The sequence below is a fragment of the Armigeres subalbatus genome, chromosome 2, assembly GCF_024139115.2.
Source record: "Armigeres subalbatus isolate Guangzhou_Male chromosome 2, GZ_Asu_2, whole genome shotgun sequence".
Lineage (NCBI taxonomy): Eukaryota > Metazoa > Arthropoda > Insecta > Diptera > Culicidae > Armigeres > Armigeres subalbatus.
The window spans coordinates 290134863-290158067 of NC_085140.1; the positions used below are offsets into that span (position 1 = coordinate 290134863).

A 23205-nucleotide genomic window follows, 5' to 3' on the forward strand; every position below is an offset into this window, starting at 1 on the left:
TGTAGACATAATGTTCATGGTGCAAATACTTCACTATAAATTTTCTAAATAAGTTTTCGTGATTTTTTTTTTTCCTTCACCTAAATAGAAATTCTCGAACTGTCCAAGTTATTTTTCAGGTAGTCGACACCCTGTGGCGTGACAAAATCATGAACAGATCTACAATCATCAAAAAATCAAGTGCTCGAGGAACGAGGGATACTATTTTCAACTGGAACTTCACCATCAGTGAGTTCCTTCATAACGGATACAAACTTTTTTTAGAAAGTGAAAATAATACTTCTACGAATTCGAGAATGGAATATAAGAAACCCTAACAATCTACCCTGTTGCAAACACTAAAGACTAAAGAATTTGATTGATCCACAATCCAGTCCTCCAATTGAAACTCATCAGTCGAAAGCACACTCGAGTTGATCGTCGTCCGGCCAATCTCGGCTGTCGCGCTGAAATTGGTCCCCCGATTAGCGTGGCGTGGACCATATCCATCGCATCACGGTGCACTAACGGACCCCCCAAAGAAGGATTGCGAGACCCGAGAAACAGAGAACAATAAGGAAAATAATAAGTAGCCAAACAAGAGACCTGCCGCCGTGCTAAAGTCAGTCAACCGCGGCGAGAAAACTGCGCTATAGCTCGCGAGAAGAGAAAACGCGCTCACGTACACACACCAAGCAAATACCTTGGAACCGTGGGAAATGCACAGTAGTGGTCTCTAATGGGGGGCTCGGAGATTTGGCCTCGTCGCACTCGCGCAGCTGCCGGTAGGATAGGCTCAGCAAAATCGGGTGGGGAAAGCGGGCGAGGCGCGCGCGCAATTTGGAAATTGGAGAAGAGGAGGGCCCAAAAATTCCAAGAGAGCGGTGAGAGACCGCGAGCGAGAAAACTAAAGCGAGCTGGGTTTGGCTGGTTGGAGCTCAACTTTCGTGATATCGTTTACATTGGAGAAAATAGTCAAATGTGCACCATTGAGGTTTTATTCTATTTTAGACGTAATATGTAAAGATATTACTCTGAACCAAAGTACACTAACCCCACAATTGCTTGTCACACACCGATATAATGAAGTAATGAAGTGACTAATATGAAAATGAAGTAGCTAATGATTATTATTGATAAAAAGTGGAGTGTGGAATTAGTGTACTTAACTTTATGGTTGATAAACCTCCCCGTAACCCTGTATAGATATCTTTGCGTGGTGTTACGGTGTAAGATCTACCATGGTCACATTGTCAGCGACAGGCAAATCCTGACCCAACGAATACCTTGCCCAATATCCAACTCCGTGGTACTTATGCGGGTGTCGCTGAGTCGAGGGCCTCTCGCCTCGTTACGGTGAAAATAAGCGAGGCCAGGAGTAGTAATCCTCATGTTTTTATTATTTTCATCCCAGATTGAAATCAAGGACCACACCTACCTTGATTTCTGAAAGCAATCTGAATAAGGATTTAAAAAAAAACATGAGTACCACTAGTGTCCAATTTACGAAGAAGACAATTTACACCGTAACTATGCTGAGCTTAACTTTAAGGTTGAAATACTGCCGTGAATCGCAAAACAGTCCCATCTGTATATGGAATCCTGACTGAGTTGCGATTTATGGCGTTAACAGCAAAGCGAGAACTGAGTCTTCATTACAAAGGGTTTCGTTAAGCATTTCTTATTTCGAGAAAACAAGTGAAGTGCATCAGTAGTGGATTGGGAATAAAACAATAGTACATTTTATTTGCAATCGACTATTTCCAAAATTATGTACACTGGAGTCGGTTTTAAAGCGGGGGATACATACAGCGTAAATCAAATCCAAGTAGTCCCAAAATCGTAAAAAACTGCGTAAAAAACTCATAAAAAATCTCTTGTAATCTCTTTGTCCATTTGTCTTCTTCCAGGTTACGTTGGTAATCCACTATTTTTACTGGTAAGACAGCTCACTTAGATCATCAACGAGAGTGGGATTTTGCTCTGATATTTGTCACCCCAACGACGCGCTTTTGAACATACTCCCCTATCGGTTTCAAAGTGTGCCAATCATAAATCATTATTTTCTCTTTGTTCCAGTGCTTTTATGGTGGTACCGTTTATTGGATTGTTGTGTGTACGTTTCTGCATTGCAACCTATTGATTCGCTTAATTTATTAGATTCAGTTTCACGTCCTCATAAGATTTTTGAAATAAAAATTTTATTCTACAAATTTAAAAAATCTTTTAATAATGTAGAAACAACGAATGTATCCAAAGCTCACAGTCTAGCAAGAAGCTCCGTTATTGAAATTCATCTCCGATCGAGAGGCGGAGTGCGGTCCTGCAGGCTCCACCTTTATTCGAGGATAAACGAGACACCATTGGTTCAATGCTCAAAAACCGATCGTATCAACAAAAGTAACTTCTTTGGTTAAGAATGCTCATATAATTTCTAATGCTTGGTTAGTAGGTTTAAACTGCATTTATTGATCAGTCAGTAATGTGCAAGGAACAATTCATTAAATTAGGCGCTGAAAAGCAATAAATATTTATATTAGAAAGTTAAATAACTATCAGTGAACAGCATCTGTGAGATGTCAAAACATTCCTGAAAAGGGAGAAAAAAAATTCAAAAAAATATACTATACACTAGTCTTCAAGTATTATCGTATCTTCCCTTGTGTGCCGATGTGAATATTAACAGATTCAAATTTAACTTGACTAAGGGCTTCTGTTTTTGTAGGATCTTCGAAATATCTTGAAAATGTTGACTTACATCGAGAATTCGATTTTTCCACGAGATCAATGCTGACTTTAACCGGAACCGATGGACGAATAGGAAGGAGAACGATCACGTGTGCGGTCACGTCGATGGCGATGACCGTGGCGGTACTCGGATCTACGATGATGTCGATGGGATGACTGACAGCTGCATCTCCTTGGGCGACGACGGTCATACTCGTAGTCGTCGCTGAAAACAAATATTATTTCGATCAGAAGACTGTTACTGGAAGAAAGGATTGGTTACATTGGACCGGCGCACACCTCTAAGTATAAACTGAATCGGGAGTTTTCTTTTATCAAATATAGGAAAGTATTCAATCCCCGGTTCATAAAAATGACAAGTTAATAACTTTTGAAGCAGTTTTCCAGCCGTACAAGGATCATGTCGTCCATTAAGACACTGATGAACTGGCTCAAAAGACATTATATACAATTTTGATAGATATTTTCTCCCATTATCTCAAGTTTTTGGTTCTTTACGGTTTTTGTTCTGTGTCAATACTATCAAACTCAATGTAAGTTATTATTATTATTTATTCAGACTAAGGCCGAAGGGGCCTGTGCGGTATATAAGAGTCTTCTCCATTCGGCTCGGTCCATGGCTACACGTCGCCAACCACGCAGTCTACGGAGGGTCCGCAAGTCATCTTCCACCTGATCGATCCACCTTGCTCGCTGCGCACCTCGCCTTCTTGTGCCCGTCGGATCGTTGTCGAGAACCATTTTCACCGGGTTACTGTCCGACATTCTGGCTACGTGCCCGGCCCATCGCAGTCGTCCGATTTTCGCGGTGTGAACGATGGATGGTTCTCCCAACAGCTGATGCAACTCGTGGTTCATTCGCCTCCTCCACGTACCGTCCGCCATCTGCACCCACCATAGATGGTACGCAGCACTTTCCTTTCGAAAACTCCAAGTGCGCGTTGGTCCTCCACGAGCATCGTCCATGTCTCGTGTCCGTAGAGGACTACCGGTCTAATTAGCGTTTTGTAGATTGTCAGTTTGGTACGGCGGCGAACTCTATTCGATCGGAGCATCTTGCGGAGTCCAAAGTACGTACGATTTCCAGCCACTATGCGTCTCCGAATTTCTCTGCTGGTGTCATTTTCGGCAGTCACCAGTGAGCCCAAGTACACAAATTCTTCTACCACCTCGATTTCGTCACCACCGATGCAAACTCGCGGTGGGTGGCTCACATTGTCTTCTCTTGAACCTCTTCCTATCATGTACTTCGTCTTCGACGTGTTGATGACTAGTCCGATCCGCTTAGCTTCCCTCTTCAGTCTGATGTAGGCTTCCTCTATCTTCTCAAAGTTACGTGCCATAATATCTATGTCGTCGGCGAAACCAAATAGCTGGTAGGACTTATTGAAAATTGTACCACTCGTGTTAATCCCTGCTCTTCGTATTACCCCTTCCAAAGCGATGTTGAATAGCAAACACGAAAGACCATCACCTTGCCGTAACCCTCTGCGGGTTTCGAAGGGACTCGAGAATGCCCCTGAAACTCGAACTACGCACATCACCCGATCCATCGTCGCTTTGATCAACCGTGTCAGTTTATCCGGAAAACCGTGTTCGTGCATTAGCTGCCATAGCTGGTCCCGATCGATTGTATCATATGCGGCTTTGAAGTCGATGAATAGATGATGTGTGGGCACGTTGTATTCGCGGCATTTCTGCAGTACTTGGCGAATGGCGAACACCTGGTCCGTGGTGGAGCGTTCGCCCATAAAACCCGCCTGGTACTGCCCCACGAACTCCCTTGCAGTTGGTGCTAGTCGACGGCATAAAATTTGGGAGAGTACCTTGTAGGTGGCGTTCAGCAATGTGATTGCGCGGTAGTTGCTACAATCCAGCTTATCGCCCTTTTTGTAGATGGGACACACGACACCTTCCATCCACTCCTGCGGCAAAACTTCCTCCTCCCAAATCTTGGTAATGACCCAGTGCAGCGCTCTAGCCAGTGCCTCACCACCGTGTTTAAATAGCTCTCCTGGTAGTTGGTCAACCCCAGGGGCTTTGTTGTTCTTCAGCCGGCCAATCTCCTCCTGGATTTCCTGGAGATCCGGAGCCGGTAGGATTATGTCCTGCGCGCGTTCTCCCAGGTCCATCACCATACCGCCATCTTCGTCTGCCACATCGCCATTCAGGTGTTCTTCGTAGTGCTGCCGCCACCTTTGGATCACCTCACGCTCGTTCGTAAGAAGGTTCCCGTTTATGTCCTTACACATATCAGGCTGTGGCACGTGGCCCTTACGTGAACGGTTTAACTTCTCATAGAACTTTCGTGTGTTATTAGCGCGGTACAGTTGTTCCGTTTCTTCACGGTCTCGATCTTCCTGCTGGCGCTTTTTCCTCCGGAAAATCGAGTTTTGTCTGTTCCGCGCCTGTTTATATCGTGCCGCGTTCGCCCTCGTGCGGTGTTGCAGCAATCTCGCCCATGCTGCATTCTTCTCTTCTACTAACTGCTCACATTCGCCGTCATACCAGTCATTTCTCTGATCCGGGGCACCGTGCCAAGTGCAGCGGTTGCGGTGCTACCAATGGCGGATCGAATATCTCTCCAGCCATCTTCAAGAGACGCTGCGCCTAGCTGCTCTTCCGTTGGAAGTGCCACTTCCAGCTGCTGCGCGTATTCTTGGGCTAGTCTACCGTCTTGTAGCCGCCCAATGTTAAGCCGCGGCGTCCGACTTCGACGCGTGTTGTACACCGTCGAGAGTTTTGAGCGCAGGCATACTGTAACGAGGTAGTGGTCGGATTCAATATTCGCATTGCGGTAGGTGCGGACGTTCGTGATGTCGGAGAAGAATTTACCATCGATTAGAACGTGGTCGATTTGGTTTTCCGTTTCTTGGTTAGGTGATCTCCATGTGGCCTTGTGGATATTTTTGCGGGGAAAGAAGGTGCTTCGGACTACCATTCTGCGGGAGGCTGCGAAGTTTATACATCGTTGGCCGTTGTCATTCGATACGGTGTGCAGACTACCCGGTCCGATGACCGGTCTATACATTTCCTCCCTTCCTACCTGTGCGTTCATGTCACCGATGACGATTTTAACGTCCCGCAGTGGGCATCCATCGTATGTCTGCTCCAGCTGTGCGTAGAACGCTTCTTTCTCGTCGTCGGGTCTCCCTTCATGTGAGCAGTGCACGTTGATGATGCTATAGTTGAAGAAACGGCCTTTAATCCTCAGCTTGCACATCCTTGCGTTGATTGGTTGCCACCCAATCACGCGTTGGCGCATCTTACCCAGCACTATGAAGCCGGTTCCCAGCTCGTTGGTGGTGCCACAGCTTTGGTAGAAGGTAGCCGCTCGATGCCCGCTTTTCCACACTTTCTGTCCTGTCCAGCAAATCTCCTGCAGCGCCACGACGTCGAAGTTGCGGGGATGTAATTCATCGTAGATCATCCTGTCGCAACCTGCGAAACCTAGCGACTTGCAATTCCATGTTCCAAGCTTCCAATCGTGATCCTGTATTCGTCGCCTAGGTCTTTGCCGATTATATCGAGTCACATTATCTCCTATATTGTTCGTAATGATTGGTTTTCTAGGCGGCTTATTGGGCCTGCGCAAACCTCCTGTCTCGTCGGAGGGCCGTCGTGTCAGGGCTGTTTAGCGTCCCACCTAACACCAGGACTTGGGCTTGTGCGCTTTGAGCGGCACACGGTCGCTTTGGTGGGGCCTACTTGCAGATACATGCAGCTTTTTATAGAGGTTTAACAGGGCCCACTGTCAAACCCCACCACATCCTAGGCAAGCCCCACAACTCACAGATGGCCTGGGGAGGGATCGTCAAGCCCTTGGACATAGTCCCTGCTGCCCGAGTGTAAGTTATGTCTTGTAAAAAGTGGAAACTGTTCGTGCATTTGGTTTATGTTATTGTCATTTCTTTAATGTAGTTAATGTCGTCTAAGACTATTATCATGTTCTAACGGGTAGCTTAATCGTTTCCAAATAACTGTTATTATCTATAATATACTAATGATTAGTTATGAGTCAGCTTCATCACGCCTATTCCTTATCTATTACTAAGAATTATCGAGTATGAAGCCGCAATAAGATTGTATATATAGGGTAGAGAACCATTTGGGCAGCACCCTCTATTCCCGTCAGCAACGTTCATTACTCGAGCACATTACAACCGAATTACTTGTTTTTTAGTACGTGGTTAGTTTCCGTCGAGATCTAGTGATGTACAAACAATCAAGCCATTTGGTTGGAACGCGGTCGAGTTATTAACGTTGTGGACGGGAATAGGGGGTGCTGCCCAAATGGTCCCGCTTCCTACTATCTTTTTTATAATATATGGTATTATTTATTATGTTTCTTTAAATTGAAACATAACAAAATAAGAATTGTTCTGATAAAACTTCTACTCAGTGAATCCAACAGTTCATTCCCTGCGAATGTCGATAAACTTGAACACATTGCACATTGGGCCACGCCGGGAGATTAGGAGGAAAAAATATGTTCACCATAATGATAATATTTTAGGATCAAAGTGTCTTCAGCAAAGTCAAAGCTTATTATTTAAGCATTATTTTGAAGTTTGTTGCAATAGGGTGGCCCCACTACATTTTGAGATAAAATTTCTAATATCTATATTTATAATTTTAGCATTGTACGATGTTCTAGAAAGTTGTTCCTTATTTAATTTTGAGGCGCTTTGCTGAAGAAACCATTGTTGTACGTCATTTGTATCATTTGTTATGATAATGTTTAATAATTATGTTAGGGTGACCCTAAAAAATCAATATTTTGATTGTAACTTTTTAGTTTTAATTTTTATCGAAATAACGTCTTCTACATAGTTTTAGAGCATACAAAAATGCACGTTTTGGTTACCAAATGAATTCATTGGTAGATTGCAGAGATATCACTGCTTTTCTTGAAAAAATCCGTTGTTTTCAAATTCCTGTATTTTTGAATGGGGGGAAAAGGGGGATCCATTTTTCCCTGGGTTAGACAGAGGAAGGGCTAAGGACTGCTCTGCATATTTTGGTATTGGGGAATTTGAGGGAATTTGGGGTTTTTCCATCATTTAAAAAAATGGCTTTATGTACGAGGAATAATCAGTTCTATAAGTGTTATAAAACCGAAAATCCGCCTAATTTTTCTAAAACAAAATGTTTATAGTAATCATAACTTCCTTATATATTTCCATCGCATCTTCACTTAATATACCCATTGGTAGAATAACATGTTTAATAATGTCAACGTTTATCAACGTGACAACTTTACTGAACAGACCGTAATCGTAGGTTGTTTACATCACTTGTTCAATCGATTTTACTTCAAAATCGCTAGGGTGGTATGGGAAATTAGGTTTTCGAGCTTTTTTTTTAATTTGATTTTTATCTAGATTTATATTAGTGTGGTTCAAAAATTTGATTTTTCTCCACACCGATCACTCAATTCTGTCCCATGTTCTGAGTGTCCTCCGCGAATTTGAGCGAAAATGGATAACAACTGATTTAGCACGAGCCGTTTCAAGTTTGCATGGGAATTAGTATGGGGAAAGTGGATTTTTCATCCTACTGATTATGGCGCTTCCCCATAAAGCGCTGGCGAAAAAAGAACCCACATGGCCAAAATCGCATGTTGATTAATCGTTCCAATAATTAGTAATCGATTTTAATCCAGCTTGCGAATCTTTGGTTATGATTATTGAACTTCTCGAAACGCATCACTGATACGAAACGCATCACTACATACGTGCAACATAGTAGCCTGATTTTGACGGTGCTATCTTTCGCGCCAAGAGCAGCAATGTTGCCTGTGAAGTAGTTTCGCGATAAGCTCCAAAGAACTACAACATAAATTAAAATCGATTGCTTAATATTCGAACGATTGTTCAAGTGATAATTCTTTAGTACACCTTTTGGTTAGGTGGGTTCTGTTTTCGCCAGAGCTTAATTGGGAAGCGCCATAATCAGTATGATGAAAAGTTCACTTTGCCCATACTTATTCCCATGCAAATTTGAAACAACTCGTGCTAAATCAAGTATTATCCAATTTTGATTAAATTCGCGGAGGACACTTAGAACATGGGACAGAATTGAGTGATCGGCGTGGAGAAAAATCGAATTTTTAAACCACCCTAATATATATCTAGATAAAAAATTAATAAAAAAAAATTACGCTCGAAAACCCAAATTTTCCGTACCACCCCACTATGGTCCAGGATACAGATTTACGCGGAAAGATGAATTTTACGCCAAAACTATATTTTTTAGAAAAAACTGTTGTTCTACGAAATTGTTCGAAATAGTAAGGCCATCATTATGGTTCTACCAAAAAATAAGGTGGCCCATCATATAAAAAAAATTAGAAAATATTTTCTTTATTTTTCAGAATATTGACATGTTATGTTCTACAAAGTTGTAGCTCAGCTTATTCCAATCAATTTGGCCAAAAAACTTTTTGTGTAGCTTTGAAGTTGGCTGATTTAGAGCAATTTTACCTTCATGGATTAGAATGTACCTCAAAAAAACAGTATTTTTTATCTACTTTTTTTGTTTTAGATTTCTCGAAAAAGTCGTCTTCAGGTGACTTTTAGAGCATAAAAAAATGCAACTTTTGATGGGTAAATATGCTCAATATCTTTTTCCGATCAAAAGTTATAATCGTTTTTCTGTCAAAATTACATTTTTTAAAGAAGTAAATATTTCTGGTTAGGGCAGACCAAAAAAATACATTCACATGGCATCTGAAAGAGAAATTAATATTATTTATTATGTCAAAGAATTGGGGATATGTTACTTTTTTATCTCAAGTTTCACCAATTTTACTAAAATCATGTTTTTTCAAATAAATTGATGTAACTCGACAACGGAAGAAGATACACACGATATTCTTATAGCAAAACACGCGTTTTAGGAAGCCCCAAAAGTCTTCAGAAGGTGACATCCGTGAAAAATAAAAAATGAAATGAGCAGATCATAAATAATGTTTTGTGATGGGCACCCTAATCCTGATAAGTGAAATTACTCTAAACAAGTGAGCTTAAGAGCTACATAAAAAGTTTATATAGCAAAGTTGTTTGGAAAAAGCGGCGCAACAACTTTGTATTATGTTAATATTCCGCAAAATGAAAAAAAATAAAATTTCACATTTTTATAAAATGGTCCACCCTATTTTTCGGTAACTCTATAATAAGGGCCCAAGTATCCAGAAAAACTTTGTAGAACAAATTTTGTTTCTTAAAAGTATGCTTCAGACCGAAAATGCATCTTTTCTCGTAAATCTTGCAATATGATGATAATGATAAAACTTATAAAAAGTGTTAAAGCTGTAGATTTTTTATTTTTTATTTTAAACGAATGTCATCCTCTGAAGACTTTTGGCGCTTTTCAAAACGCGTATTTTGCTATAAGAATATCGTCTGTATCTTCCAGGGAAAAACATGTTCAGCGTCAGAATTATTGAGAAGAGGTAAGGTTTTGATAAACTGTAAATTTATTTAAACACGCACGCACCCACACAAAAGCACACACACATTCCCATATATACACACACATACATATACATACACAAATACATACATATACTGATGGACATGAGTGTTCGTCATGTTTTCATAGTAATCTCTATTAAAACATAACGAACACTTGTCTATCAGTATACACATATAAACACAATAAAGGTAACAAACTATAGAGGACGATTGTCGCTGCGGTTCCCTTTGTTATCGTCCCCAAACATGTTGGGTACCTATCTGTCAAATCGTTCCGATTTTTCCTTTGTTGACATTTAGTGCCCTATCCTCGCCAGCAAAAGATGTTTCGCCAGTGACGACAGCGACAAGCGTCCTCTATAGTTTATTACCTCTATTATAAACACACATACACACTCATATACATCATACATAATATCTCCTAATATCTAGGAGTCATCTCTGCGGTACATACTGCGTAGTTGGCCTGGCCATATGAAAAGAAAAATGACGGAATTCAGAAACTGTCATTTTCCAGAATGCTTTCAAGTATTGACTACGTATGTATGAGATTAGATTAGATTAGATAAGAATATCGTCTGTATCTTCTTCTGTTGTCGAGTTATATTAATACATTTGAAAAAACATGATTTTACTAAAATTGATAAAACTTGGGATGAAAAAATAACATATCCCCAACTTTTTGACAAAATAAAGAATAATAATTTCTCTTTCAAATGCCGTGTAAATATATTTTTTTGGTCTGCCCTAACCGGAGATATAAATTTATGAAAAAAATTTAATTTTGACAGAAAAACGAATATAACTTTTGATCTGAAAAAGATATTGAGCATATTCACCCTTCAAAAGTTGCATTTTTTTAGCTCTAAAAGTCACCTGAAGACGACTTTTTCGAGAAATCTAAAACAAAAAAAAAGTAGATAAAAAATACTGTTTTTTCGAGGTACATCCTAATCCAATTAGGTAAAATTGCTCTAAATCAGCCAACTTAAGAGCTACAGAACAATTTTTTTAGCAAAATTTATTGGAATAAGCTACGCTACAACTTTGTAGAACATAACATGTCAATATTCTGAGAAATAAAAAAAATATTTTCTAATTTTTTTTATATGATGGGCCACCCTATTTTTTGGTAGAACCATAATGATGGCCTTACTATTTCAAACAATTTTGTAGAATAAAAGTTTTTTCTAAAACATATAGTTTTAGCGTAAAATTCATCTTTCCGCGTAAATCTGTATCCTGAACCACAGTGCACCCTAGCGATTTTAAAGTAAAAGTGATAAAGTGATGTGAACAACCTACGATTACGGTCTGTTCAGTAAAGTGGTCACGTTGATAAGCGTTGATATTATTAAAAACGTTATTCTAAAATTTGGTACTGTACCGCTCATAAAAAAATCTACTCTACCGCTCATTTTTGGTTGCAACGAAAAATACGCGCCAGATAGTCGCCTAATAAAAACATACCTCCGGAAAAAAGCTACTTCGATATTTTTTTAAAATTTGGCTGCCACGTGGTGCATTCCGGCGGTGAATGCTTGGATAGCACGTGCTATTTGTACTGCGGAGAAATTTTTCACATCTATGAGAGCCTTGGAAAATTATCACAAAAGTTGTCATTTTGTTGCAAGGCACAATATATTAAGTGAAGATGCGCTGGAAATATATTAGAAAATTATGATTACTATAAACATTTTGTTTTTTGACGAATTGGGCGGAATTTTCGGTTTTATAACACTTATAGAACTGATTATTTTGATTTTCTCGTACATAAAGCCATTTTTTTAAATGATGGAAAAACCCCAAATTCCCTCAAATTCCCCAATACCAAAATATGCAGAGCAATCCTTAGCCCTTTCTCTGTCTAACCCAGGGAAAAATGGTTCCCCTTTTTCCCCCATTCAAAAATACAGGCATTTGGAAACAACGGATTTTTTTAAGAAAAACGTTGATATCTTTGGAATCCACCAATAAATTCACTCGGTTATGCAACCAAAACGGGCATTTTTTTATGCTCTAAAATTTTGTAGAAGACGTCACTTCGATAAAAATTAAAGCTAAAAAGTTACAATCAAAATATTGATTTTTTTGCGTCACCCTAACATAATTATTTAAAATTATCATAACAAATGATACAAAAGACGTACAACAATGGTTTCTTCAGCAAAGTGTCTCAAAATTAAATAAGGAACAACTTTCTAGAACATCGTACAATGCTAGAATTAGAAATATAGAAATTAGAAATTTTATCTCAAAATGTAGTGGGGCCACCCTATTGCAACAAACTTCAAAATAATGCTTAAATAATAAGCTTTGACTTTGCTGAAGCCACTTTGATCCTAAAATATTATCATTATGGTGAAAATATTTTTTTCCTCCTAATTTCACGACGTGGCCCACTGTGCATTGTTAATCAACCAGCTAGTTTTAAGCCTAGCTACGACTCATCGCAATCAGGGAACGCATCAGAAAAAGTAGGTATTGCCGAAAAAAAAGAGATCTCACACCATTATCACTGATGGAAAATCTACCTGACTGCACTAATATTCAAGGCTCCAAGATACGATGTCCGTTGGATCACATGCACATGCGTAAAATAAGTGCGTCAATGTCAGATATGTGACGCGGCACCAAACAAAACTAGTCAACATGAGATACCACCACGACAGGATATGTCAGTAAAGATCTAATAGCTCGAGAATTGATAAAAAAATATATTTATTCTCACTTTAACAATAATTACAATTCAACTTGAAACCACACTTCAGACTGATTGATTTCCTCATGGTCAATTAGGTTTATATTTTCATTTCTACGGCGACGGCGCACAGTGGGACCAATCCCAAAAAAGACGGTCAAAAATGTTAGAAGTGAATAAAATGGTCTAGCAGGCCACATATTATGATATTTCATTGAAAGGGTGGTTCATCTTCTCGGCATCACCGACCCGTAAGCTAGAGATCTACTACCGGAACGAGAGGTGGGGCACCAGTCGTCGCAGGCACGCTAACGTTCTCAAAGACAACGTGCTTGCACCAAGTGGTGCCTCATCAAATATCAATGGCTGGCGCCGCCAGTGTAGAGTTCAATTTCTATGAGCACTTTCACAGGTATTAACTGCTACCTTTAATTAACGATTTCTGCCGCCTCACAGCAGTGCTAACGGAAAAATGTATTCCATTATTAGAAATTGTAAACATATAGAATGGATCGTCCCTACACAAACTAAAGCTGTAGAGGCGCAAATCGTTTCTTGATATTACGGTTCATGTGAAAAACTCATGATCTTTTTACAGAGTAAGTATGGAAAATTAGACGTAGGGGTCAAATAAAATACTCTTCCTACATTGCGACTAAACATGACATGACTTGATAGTTTGTCCTTCTTCCTTTAACAATATTTTCAAAATCTCAGAGCGCAAGCCCCTGTAAAAACTCATGATCACATGGAATTTCCCTAATTAAAGTATGCGTAAGACGAGAATAAATTGTACTAGGGGTTCCGTACACATATTACGTATGCCCTTATGGGGGAGGGGGATCTGTCGTTTCACCTATAAATAAAAAAAATCATTTGTATGTAAGAAATCTTACATGAAGGGAGGGATGTTGAAAAAACAGAAATAACGCTTAAGTAATAAGTGTACGACCCCTAGACAATTTTCAGCTGATGTCGCACCATTGTATTGAGGCAAATGAGAAAATAGAAGGAGAAGAGAAAACATATTGTGCGTTGCTTTTTATCAAAATTGATTGGCAAGACCGAAACGACCACTGTCAGTAAAACCGAAATAACTGAGCGGGCGGAGGGTGGCGGAACCTAATTTCTGCAGGATTGGATTCCTGACAAAAAAATGAAACAACAGTGTGAATTTCATTGATGGGTACCGATGGGTACCTTTTTGAATTTCACAATGAATACAGCAAGAAGATAATACAATAATAATTTTATACATAATAAAGACCGAGTAATTTCTGCGCGATCAAAAATAATTTATGAACGTATATGCGTGGCTTTATTAGTTTTTGGACTACACTTTGTGATGGTGCCAAATATAATAGGTTTGGGTGATGTATACGTTGTGGCCAACATAATGAAGCAGTAAGATAAATGTTAGAAGATTTAACAGAATAAAAAATCGCCAACATGCTCAACTTGTATTGACTGTAAAGGTAAGATCCACCCGAATAAAACGACTCCAAACTATGTTAACATCATCGTCAAGTATTCTACTAACAACCCATGACTCAAGTTATCAATTTGGATCATTTTGAAAAAATGGTTTTTGACCGTCTTTTTGAAGATTGGTCCTTCTGTGCGGCGTTTCCTTCAACTGGGTCGATCGTCAGCTGCTGGGGCCAAAGGTTAATGTGCGACATCAACTGAGCGCCCAATTTTTTTCAAATGATAATGACGGACATGCTAGCTGAAATCGAGAGCATCATTGTATATATTGACGACGTCGTTGTATCCGGTAGGACTAAAGAAGAGCACGGCGCCTTGAATAAGTCCTAGCCGTGTTGGAGAGTAACGATGCGTTGCTGAAGAAAAGCAAATGTTTTTTCGGGGGAGAGAAACTTGATATCCTGGCTTTCGAAGTTAGTGCTAGTGGTGTAAGTCCATCGGAAGAGGAAATATTGGATGACCAAGAACTTATGCTCTGAATACCATCTAATCTATGAACCACACAGAGCATATACCATGTTTTAAACAGGCTGATAGATCTTTGGTTACGCTTGTAAATATAAAGGCATTACTTCAGGGATTTCTTGGATGACCAATAATTTATGCTTTGATTACAATCTATTCTATGAGCCAGAAAGAGCATGTACCATATTCGAAACAGGCGGATAGATATTTGGTTACGCGTGTAGATCTCAAAGGTCTTACTTCATAAAATTCTTGGATGAGTATGAGCGTAGATCGGAACACATTCCTAATTCCATAGCACAAAGACCATGTACCATATCACGATCCATAATAGCGTACTATGATTCACCAACAAAACCTAGCGAACAAATAGGTAGATCTAGGGTTGTTACGGAGATCCTGAAATATTTTCCGCGACAAATCCGCGCCGACTAAAATCAAATCCGCGCCATTTCCTCGCGACAAGAAATCAATTCCGTGCCAAATTCGCGCGTCCCAGAACTGACTTTTCAAATATACGTGAAATATAAATTTTGTTTACCACAATTTATTGAACATAATCTCAATTATTTAAATTTGTATCAAGAAACAAATCCAACTGCTCTTGGAAACTGTACAGAAGTGCTTCCAAAATTATCTACATCTGCGAAATTCCTCCGGATATTCTTGCAAAAGTTCCCCTGAGAGAGATTTATTCGGGAATATTGTCATAAATTCAAGAAAACTCGTCAAAAAAACCTAAGGGACATTTTCAGACACAAAATGTGAAAATTCCTTCAATAATTCCTGCGGAAATCGCTTTGGTCTTTCATGCAGAAATTGATTGGGGACTTCCTGTGGTCGAACTCCTTTCGACAAAATCTCTCGTTAAAATCTAGACGCAATTTTTAGGGATTGTTTAAAGAAATTCCTGGTGATCATCGCAACGTGATATTGTGCGGAAATTTCTCTCAGAATCTGTAAAAATTCTTCCGGAAATATATTCGGAATTTCTTTCACAAATTCCTGTGAAAATCGCTTTGGAAATTTCTGCAGACATTCTTTGGTGAATTCCTGTGGATAACCTTCCAAGAATTGTTTCGAAAATTCAAGATGGCATTGCAGAGGATTTTTTTACAATAATTCCTGTGGTCAGTGCCTCAAAAATTTTCACGGAAATTACTCAACAAGTTTCTTTATAATTTTTTAGTTTACAAATGCTGGAGAAATCCTTTTTAGGCTGCGTAAATATATTTATTAAATTCCTTATTGTAAAAATTCTTCAGGAGGTTTAGTAATTTTAAAATCCTCCTTGTGATAATTCTTCAGGAGGTTTCGTAATTTTTCGGTGAGTATTCCTGTGAAATACCCATAGGAGTTATCTGAAAATATCGCAAAAAAAATCTCCTAGAATTACTGCATTTTTTTCAGAAATATCTTTTGAAAATTACATTCTAATGTTTGAACGAATTTCTGCTGTGGTACTTATTTAAATGAGGCATCTTCCTTAAATCTTGAAATTCCTTCCTTCCTTTAAATTGAAATTCAACAATCTTAAGCATTAACTGCTTATTCGAAAAAAAAAATGAAAATCGAGATATCATGTCTATTTTGTGGGCTTTTAAAATTCTAACCCCGTAAACCAAGATTTTTTTGAGAAACGTCCTCAATTTTTGTTTTATAACAAAAATATACTTCAAGGCCTATACCACACCGTGTGAAATTTCAATGATTCTACTTTTTCTCTCGATGACAGCTCGTGGTCTTCTCCTCCCCTATAGACGTTAAAGCTGAATTCGCCATGTTGTGTAACTTTTTACTGCTCATTTTGAAATAACTAAAAGCGGACGGGAACAAAAAAAGAGTACTGAAATGTTTATTTCATACTCAAACTCTTAGTTTAGTAGTAGTAAAATTCGTCTTTATTTGATCATTTTCTGTTCTACAATTATTATTTTTCTACATGTACAGTGCTCGGCCGGCTTGGCCCTCCAACTTCAATTTTAAATTTTTATGTTTACATTGTTATTTAAGTGTTAATATGATATATCATGATGGCCTTTAGGAGGCGCTGGTGTGTTTTTTAAAATTTGATAACCTAACTACTATGTACACTAATATTTACAATAAAAATTTGATAACCTAGATTGGAACTAGCGCCCTAATTGGAGCCTGATCCGAATGCAAGCAACGGACCCTAAACTTTTCTTTACACTCACCAAAGCGTTCATGTAAGGTTTTTATTCCGGCCAGACGGTGGACCTCGGATGTTCTTGTCCTGGGAGGGGTGTTGAGGATCATCCTCAGGAATTTGTTTTGGACCCGTTGAAGTTTGAGGTGGTGGGTTTTAGCGCAGCTCTCCCAGACCGGCATGCCATATTCGATCACAGGGAGGATGATTTGCTTGTAGACAGCAAGCTTATTTTTCAGGGACAATGACGACCGGCGGTTGATCAAAGGGTACAGTAGTTTCAACAAGACGTTACACTTTGTCACCGTTTTGTCAACCTGTTGCCTGAAAATAAGCTTGCTGTCGAGGGTCAAGCCAAGGTAGCCGGCCTCATTGGCCCATTCCACGGTCGTGCCATTGAGGATGATTTTACAGTCCCCAGGCGGAACAAGTTTAGGGATTTGGAGTGGGGAAAATGATGACCTGGGTCTTCGCCGCGTTGATACAGATCTTCCAGCTGGTGAGGTACTCTGTCAGGGCATCCAGGCCTCGTTGGAGTTTTGCCACTAGCGCTCTGATCACTCTACCGTTGTAGACGATGGATGTGTCATCTGCGAACAGAGACAGAATGCCGCCTTCTGGAGGTTCTGGCATGTCGGAGGTGAACAGATTGAAAAGCAGGGGCCCGAGGATACTGCCCTGGGGAACGCCTGCGACGATGTTGTGCGCATTGGAACTCGCTCCGCTGATTGAGACCCGGAATGTCCTTGTCGACAGGTAATTGTTGATGATTTTCACCAGGTAGCTGGGAAGATTGTAGCGTTGTAGTTTGTACACCAGGCCATCATGCCATACATTGTCAAATGCCTTCTCGACATCGAGTAAGGCCATGGCGGATGTTTTCGAGACAAACTTGTTCCGTCTGAGGACGTTGGTAACTCGGGTCAGTTGGTGTACAGTTGACCGACCGCGTCGGAAACCAAACTGTTCCTCGAGCAAGATGTTGAGATTTTCGGCAGACTCAAGTAACCGATGATGAATAGCTTTTTCGAATAACTAGATAACCCTGAGAGAAGGCTGATAGGATGATAACTCTTTATGGAGGAAGGATCCTTCCCAGGCTTCCGGATGGGGATGACTTTCGCTGACTTCCAGGACGATGGGAAGTAGCTAAGCCGGAGACACTGATTAAAGATCAGCGAGAGGTGCTCAAAGAACGGAGCACTCATGTGTTTGAGCTCGAGATTCAGGATGCTGTCGAAGCCTGGGGCCTTCATGTTCTTCGACGATTTGATATAGGCCGTCAATTCGTCAGCTGAGATCTCCAACTCCTCCGAGAAGTCGTTGGGAATCAAATGGATGTTGTTAGCATGCTCGTTGACGGCTGCTTCGTGTGGACTGACGATGTTCTGCCCAAGATTGTGTGAGCTGACGAAGTGACGACCTATTTCAGCGACCTTCTCTGCAGGAGTTATCAAGCAATCCTTAGAGCCATTATTGTCTAGTGGGATCAAAGGTGGAATGGGCCGAGGCTTGGATTTTAGAATTTTGGTCATTTTCCAGAACGGCTTAGCATAATCTGGGAGAGTGCGGATCTTATTCGAGAAGTCGTTATTTTTGAGGTCCACCATTCTGGCCTTGATAATTTTTGTGATTCGATTGCAGCGTGCCTTAAGCTCAGGCAGTCCAGTACGCTGAAACTGCCTGCGAGTGACATTCCGCAATCGAATCAAATCTTTGGTGAGTGTATCGATGTTTAAGGAGTTGCTTACCTGCCGAGCCGTCGGTACGTGTTGCTCTCGGGCCGCCGTGATCGCCTCCTCGATAGCGCACAGCTGGCGGTCGATACTTTCCGGCGTCTCCGGACGCACCTCGTAGTCGACGGTGTTATCGACGCACTGCTGGAAACGCTGCCAGTTCACTCGGTGGTAGTTCCGCCGTAACTGCTGGTGCCGATTGACCGAGGAGCCCAGTTCAGCCACCACCGGATAGTGATCCGAACTGAGCTCCTGGTATACAACCGGCTGCGAGACGTGGTCACTCAGGTTTGTTACGTAGAGGTCGAGCGTTGCGTGGGCACCGGACCGACTCAGCCGAGTGGGGAATCCGGGCTCAGGATCGTATAGTGACCTTCCTCCATGTCGTTGCTCCAGATGGTGCCGTTTCGATTGCCGCGACTGTTGCCCCAGGCTTGATGTTTGGCATTCAAGTCGCCGGCAATGATATACTGGCCTTGCCTCCGCGTCAGCTTGACGATGTCCCTCCGAAGGGCAGCCGATGATCCATCGCCGGCTTTGGCTTGCGTTGGACAGTACGCCGCGATGAGCGGGATTGTGCCGACCGAAGTGGTGATTTCGACACCGATGGCCTCGATGACACTGAGCTGGAAGCTTGGAAGCAGACGACAGTTGATGTTGTAGCGAAGAGCGATGGCCACACCACCTCCCCTGGTTGGCCGGTCGAGTCGCACGATGCGGAAGTCCGGGATGTTGATGTTCACCTCCGGTTTTAGGTGCGTTTCGGTGATGAACGCCACGTCTATTTCCTTCTCCTCAAGGAAATCCTTCAGCTCGATTGTTTTGCTCTTTAGCGAGCAAGCGTTCCAGTTGACCAGGCCCACCCTAGCAGCCATTTTCAATGATGAACATGCCAAGTGTGAAGACCTGGTCGAATCGGGTTTTGCAGCCGTGCAGTCGAGTGGCGAGCTGCGCGAAGATCGGCATCAGTTGCTCCGGAGTGTACAGCGGGGCAGATTCTTCCGGTGGACGGCTTGTTCTCCGACTGCCGACGGAACCCAGGAGGAGGAAGCGGGGCCATTCGCTGGTGGATGGTGCCGACGATGCTGGAGCTTGGACCGATGCAGCTGCCGCTGCCAGTCGCTTGTGCGGCTGTAGCGGTGGGAGTATTGGAATCACACGACGGGGAGCCGGGATAGCTGGAAAGTTCACCTCGTTGATTACAGGAACACGGTTCTTCTTCGGCATGGTCCTGGTGGAAGCCTTCTTCCGGATTTCCAGGAACTCGGCTCGCTTTGGGCAGCCCTTTGTGGTGGCCTGATGTTTGTCGCCACAGTTGGCGCACTTGGGATCGGCCACCTCCATTTTGTCGCACTCGTCAGTCGGATGGGGTTCGCCACACTTGTTGCAGCGCGGCTTCATGCGGCAGTTCCTGGTGCCGTGCCCGAAATTGAAGCAGTTGGTGCATTGCGTGACATCGCGGTGCACTGGCCGATATCGCTCCCCAGTCAACGACGGTGTAATTTATAACGCCAACCAGCTTCAGGTCCTTCCAGGTAGTGGAGCCGTGCTCCAGATGGATCAGGTAAAGCTGGTCGCGATATTTCCTCGCCTTGTCGTGACGAGCAATCTTGTGGACGGCTACTGGCTTCAGTCCGCAACTTTCAAGCTCTGCTTGGAGCTCTTCCTCCTTCATGTCGTGAAGTCCTCGCAGCAAAGCTTTGAGCGGCTTCTGTGCCGGGATGGTCATGAGTGTAGTACTCATACTTGTGGACCTCGAGGAACTCCACGACGGATTGATGATGGTCCCTGTTGGCCGGCATCACTTTCACGCCCTCGCTGCAGAGCCGAAAAGTACATTTCAGCCCCTTAGCGATCAGCTGGCGAATTTTTGGGCGTAAATCCGGCGGATCGCCCTTCACAAACACGGGCGGGCACTTCTCCTTCCGCTCCGGTTGCACCTGCGGCAGCTGCGATTGCTGCTTCTTCCTCTTTTTCGGCGGATTGCCGGCGTCATCAAGCGGCAACGGCGAGAACACGTTGCTCTGCAAAAGCTGCTTGGAGGGGTTACCCGCGCCTCCAAGAGCAGTGCGCTTAGGCACTTTCCAGCGACCGAATCGGCCACCGAGTCTCCCATGACGGGTCCGGGAGAAAATAACGCCAACGCGACAAGCGAAAACGTAAACAGCGAAAGAACGAGAAAAAACACTTCGAAAAAATGCGCGAGCAAAAAACACGTCCGTACGTGTTGCTGTCTCGAACTGGGATGAACTCTTAGTTTCGTAAATTGCTCTCATAATGTTTCTGCACAATATTCTTCATTAGCGATTGATGCCAAACATATATGTACTTCTTTCTGAGTACCCCACTCATGCATTGCCTACACATTCGTGTCAAGTAGTACAGTCAAACCTCATTCAGTCGATGTTCTATGACTCGATATCGACTCATGGAAGCAAATTATGCAATATTAAAAATATTTTCTGGGTTACTATCCCTTCAGGGTTAGATCCCTTCAAACAGCTTTCCAAGGATTTTACATTCCACATCTCGATATTTCCACGAGTCGATAGTCCCTTCAATATAGACTCATGGAGGTTGACTGTATTCACTAGACAAGAACATAGATATTGTTTTCTACGTTTCCATTTAAATTTCACTACATTTATTTTTGGTATGCGTATGACATATGTGTTTTATTAGATACAAGTAAAGTCGTAAAAAAATGTTTTTCAAAGGCTACCAGATTTTTATAGTGGAAATTAAGGGACAATAATTATTATTTTGAGTTTGGGTATATGATGAACGCTTCTCATAATAAGAGAAAGAGTATACCGACTGGATTCAATCGGAAAAATGATTATAAGTTTCCACGCTTTCTTTTAAATTCTCCTCAGAGTGAACCAACCCAGCTGCAAAGATATGATGTTCGCTTTATATGCTGTTGGAACAAGAAGACGTGGAGCGCAGCGTGCAAGGAAGCCAAAGTAGCAAAGTAGTCATTTTTGCGTAATGTAATTGAAGGATGTGTATAATGTATTTCTACGATAGCCAGTTAGTTTACAACTTGATATCATGCCAAGGAGATGTGATACTTCTACGTACAAGAAATGTGCAATGTAAGAAGGGCTACCCTTTTTGGCATTCCGCGCATTAAGTATAACGTCTAAAAATTACTTATTGTATTGTTATTTATATTCAGAATGAACTGTCATATCGCTGCTGATCATTTGGTAAAATCTATCTATATAGTCAGCGATGTAATGATGGTTAAGTAAATGAAGATTTTTCAAATATAATTTCTAGTAAATTCGGTCATAAAAAATATGCTATTAGTTACAAGAAGTTAGATTTGAATTTTGAATTTAATAAAAATAAATCCTAGAAGTAGAATTGTATGGTACTCACTCATAACTTCGCCCCCTGTAGCTATAGGAACTGCGAGTTTTCCTTTCCTCGCCCCTTCTAACGCCCATGTAAACGCCAGGCGTGGGCGTATGCGCTCTCTTGGTAACCGAATAATCCACCCGAATTGTTCGGTCGTGGAGTTCCATTCCGTTGCACTTGTTTTTGGCTGCCGTAGCCGCACTCAGGTCATTGAAGTAAATGAACCCGAAACCACGGGAAAGCTTCGTTTTCACATCGTACACGATCGTGGCCTTCTCGACGGAGCCAAAGTGTGTGAAAACCTCCTCCAAATGCGATTCTTTGGTGTAGTTACTCAAACCGAACACACCGAGACACTTGCTTGCGGGAGGATCCACCGGTCGGACTGGCCGTTCAGGTGTCGAACGATAGGATGGGCATCCGGAGGTGCCGCTGACACTGCTGGGACTGCTGATGCTTCGATAGTGATGGCGGCGCCGCGAGGAAGTACGACGGTACTTTCGGCTGCTGCGACGATAATGGTCCTTGCTGGCCTGGATCGGGGTTCGGCTACGGCTTCGGGCTTGGACCTGAAAAAGAGCAAACAGTTTTGAAAACGTCAGTAGAATTTGGCAAAATCAGACCCACCATTTTCAGTTCCTTTCTTCCTTCCCAAGAACAGCTCACGAATGAAGAAAATTTTGAATTTCAAATTTCCAGAGCCAACTTCGCCATGCTGATGAGTTGAAATCTAGATGAAATATTTCATTATGGCGCTTTGAGCTCTAACATCACCTTCGAAACCCAATCCGCAAACGTCCCATAGAAGTAAAATTTTGGTTACACTTCTAATCTTATTATAAGTATTATTAATTGATTTTATACAAATATTATAAAATTAATGGCGATGATTCAAAAATTAAAAAAAAAACTTGATTATTTTAGCACTAAAGTACTAAACACTTTCCACTCATAGAGAAATATTTCATCACGAACATATGATCCACAAATAAACAAAAACCAAAGTGGCCAGATATTCAAAATTTCGAATACATTTTACAATCTACTCTGAGGCAATATTTTTCTGCATCAGTT

The 23205-nt window shown here is 41.6% G+C and overlaps 1 protein-coding gene across 1 annotated transcript; it reads right to left on the reverse strand.

The window, feature by feature from the left end:
- Positions 1-2412: 2412 nt before the first annotated feature.
- Positions 2413-22957, reverse strand: LOC134212384 (transformer-2 sex-determining protein-like). The gene is made up of 4 exons (XM_062690171.1): positions 22759-22957; positions 22153-22700; positions 2738-2932; positions 2413-2569 (listed from the first exon to the last, which is right to left on the reverse strand). Exons 1-3 carry the CDS (start codon positions 22759-22761, stop codon positions 2776-2778), a joined length of 708 nt encoding a protein of 235 aa, XP_062546155.1. The 5' UTR covers positions 22762-22957; the 3' UTR covers positions 2413-2569; positions 2738-2775.
- Between the last annotated feature and the right edge of the window lie 248 nt (positions 22958-23205).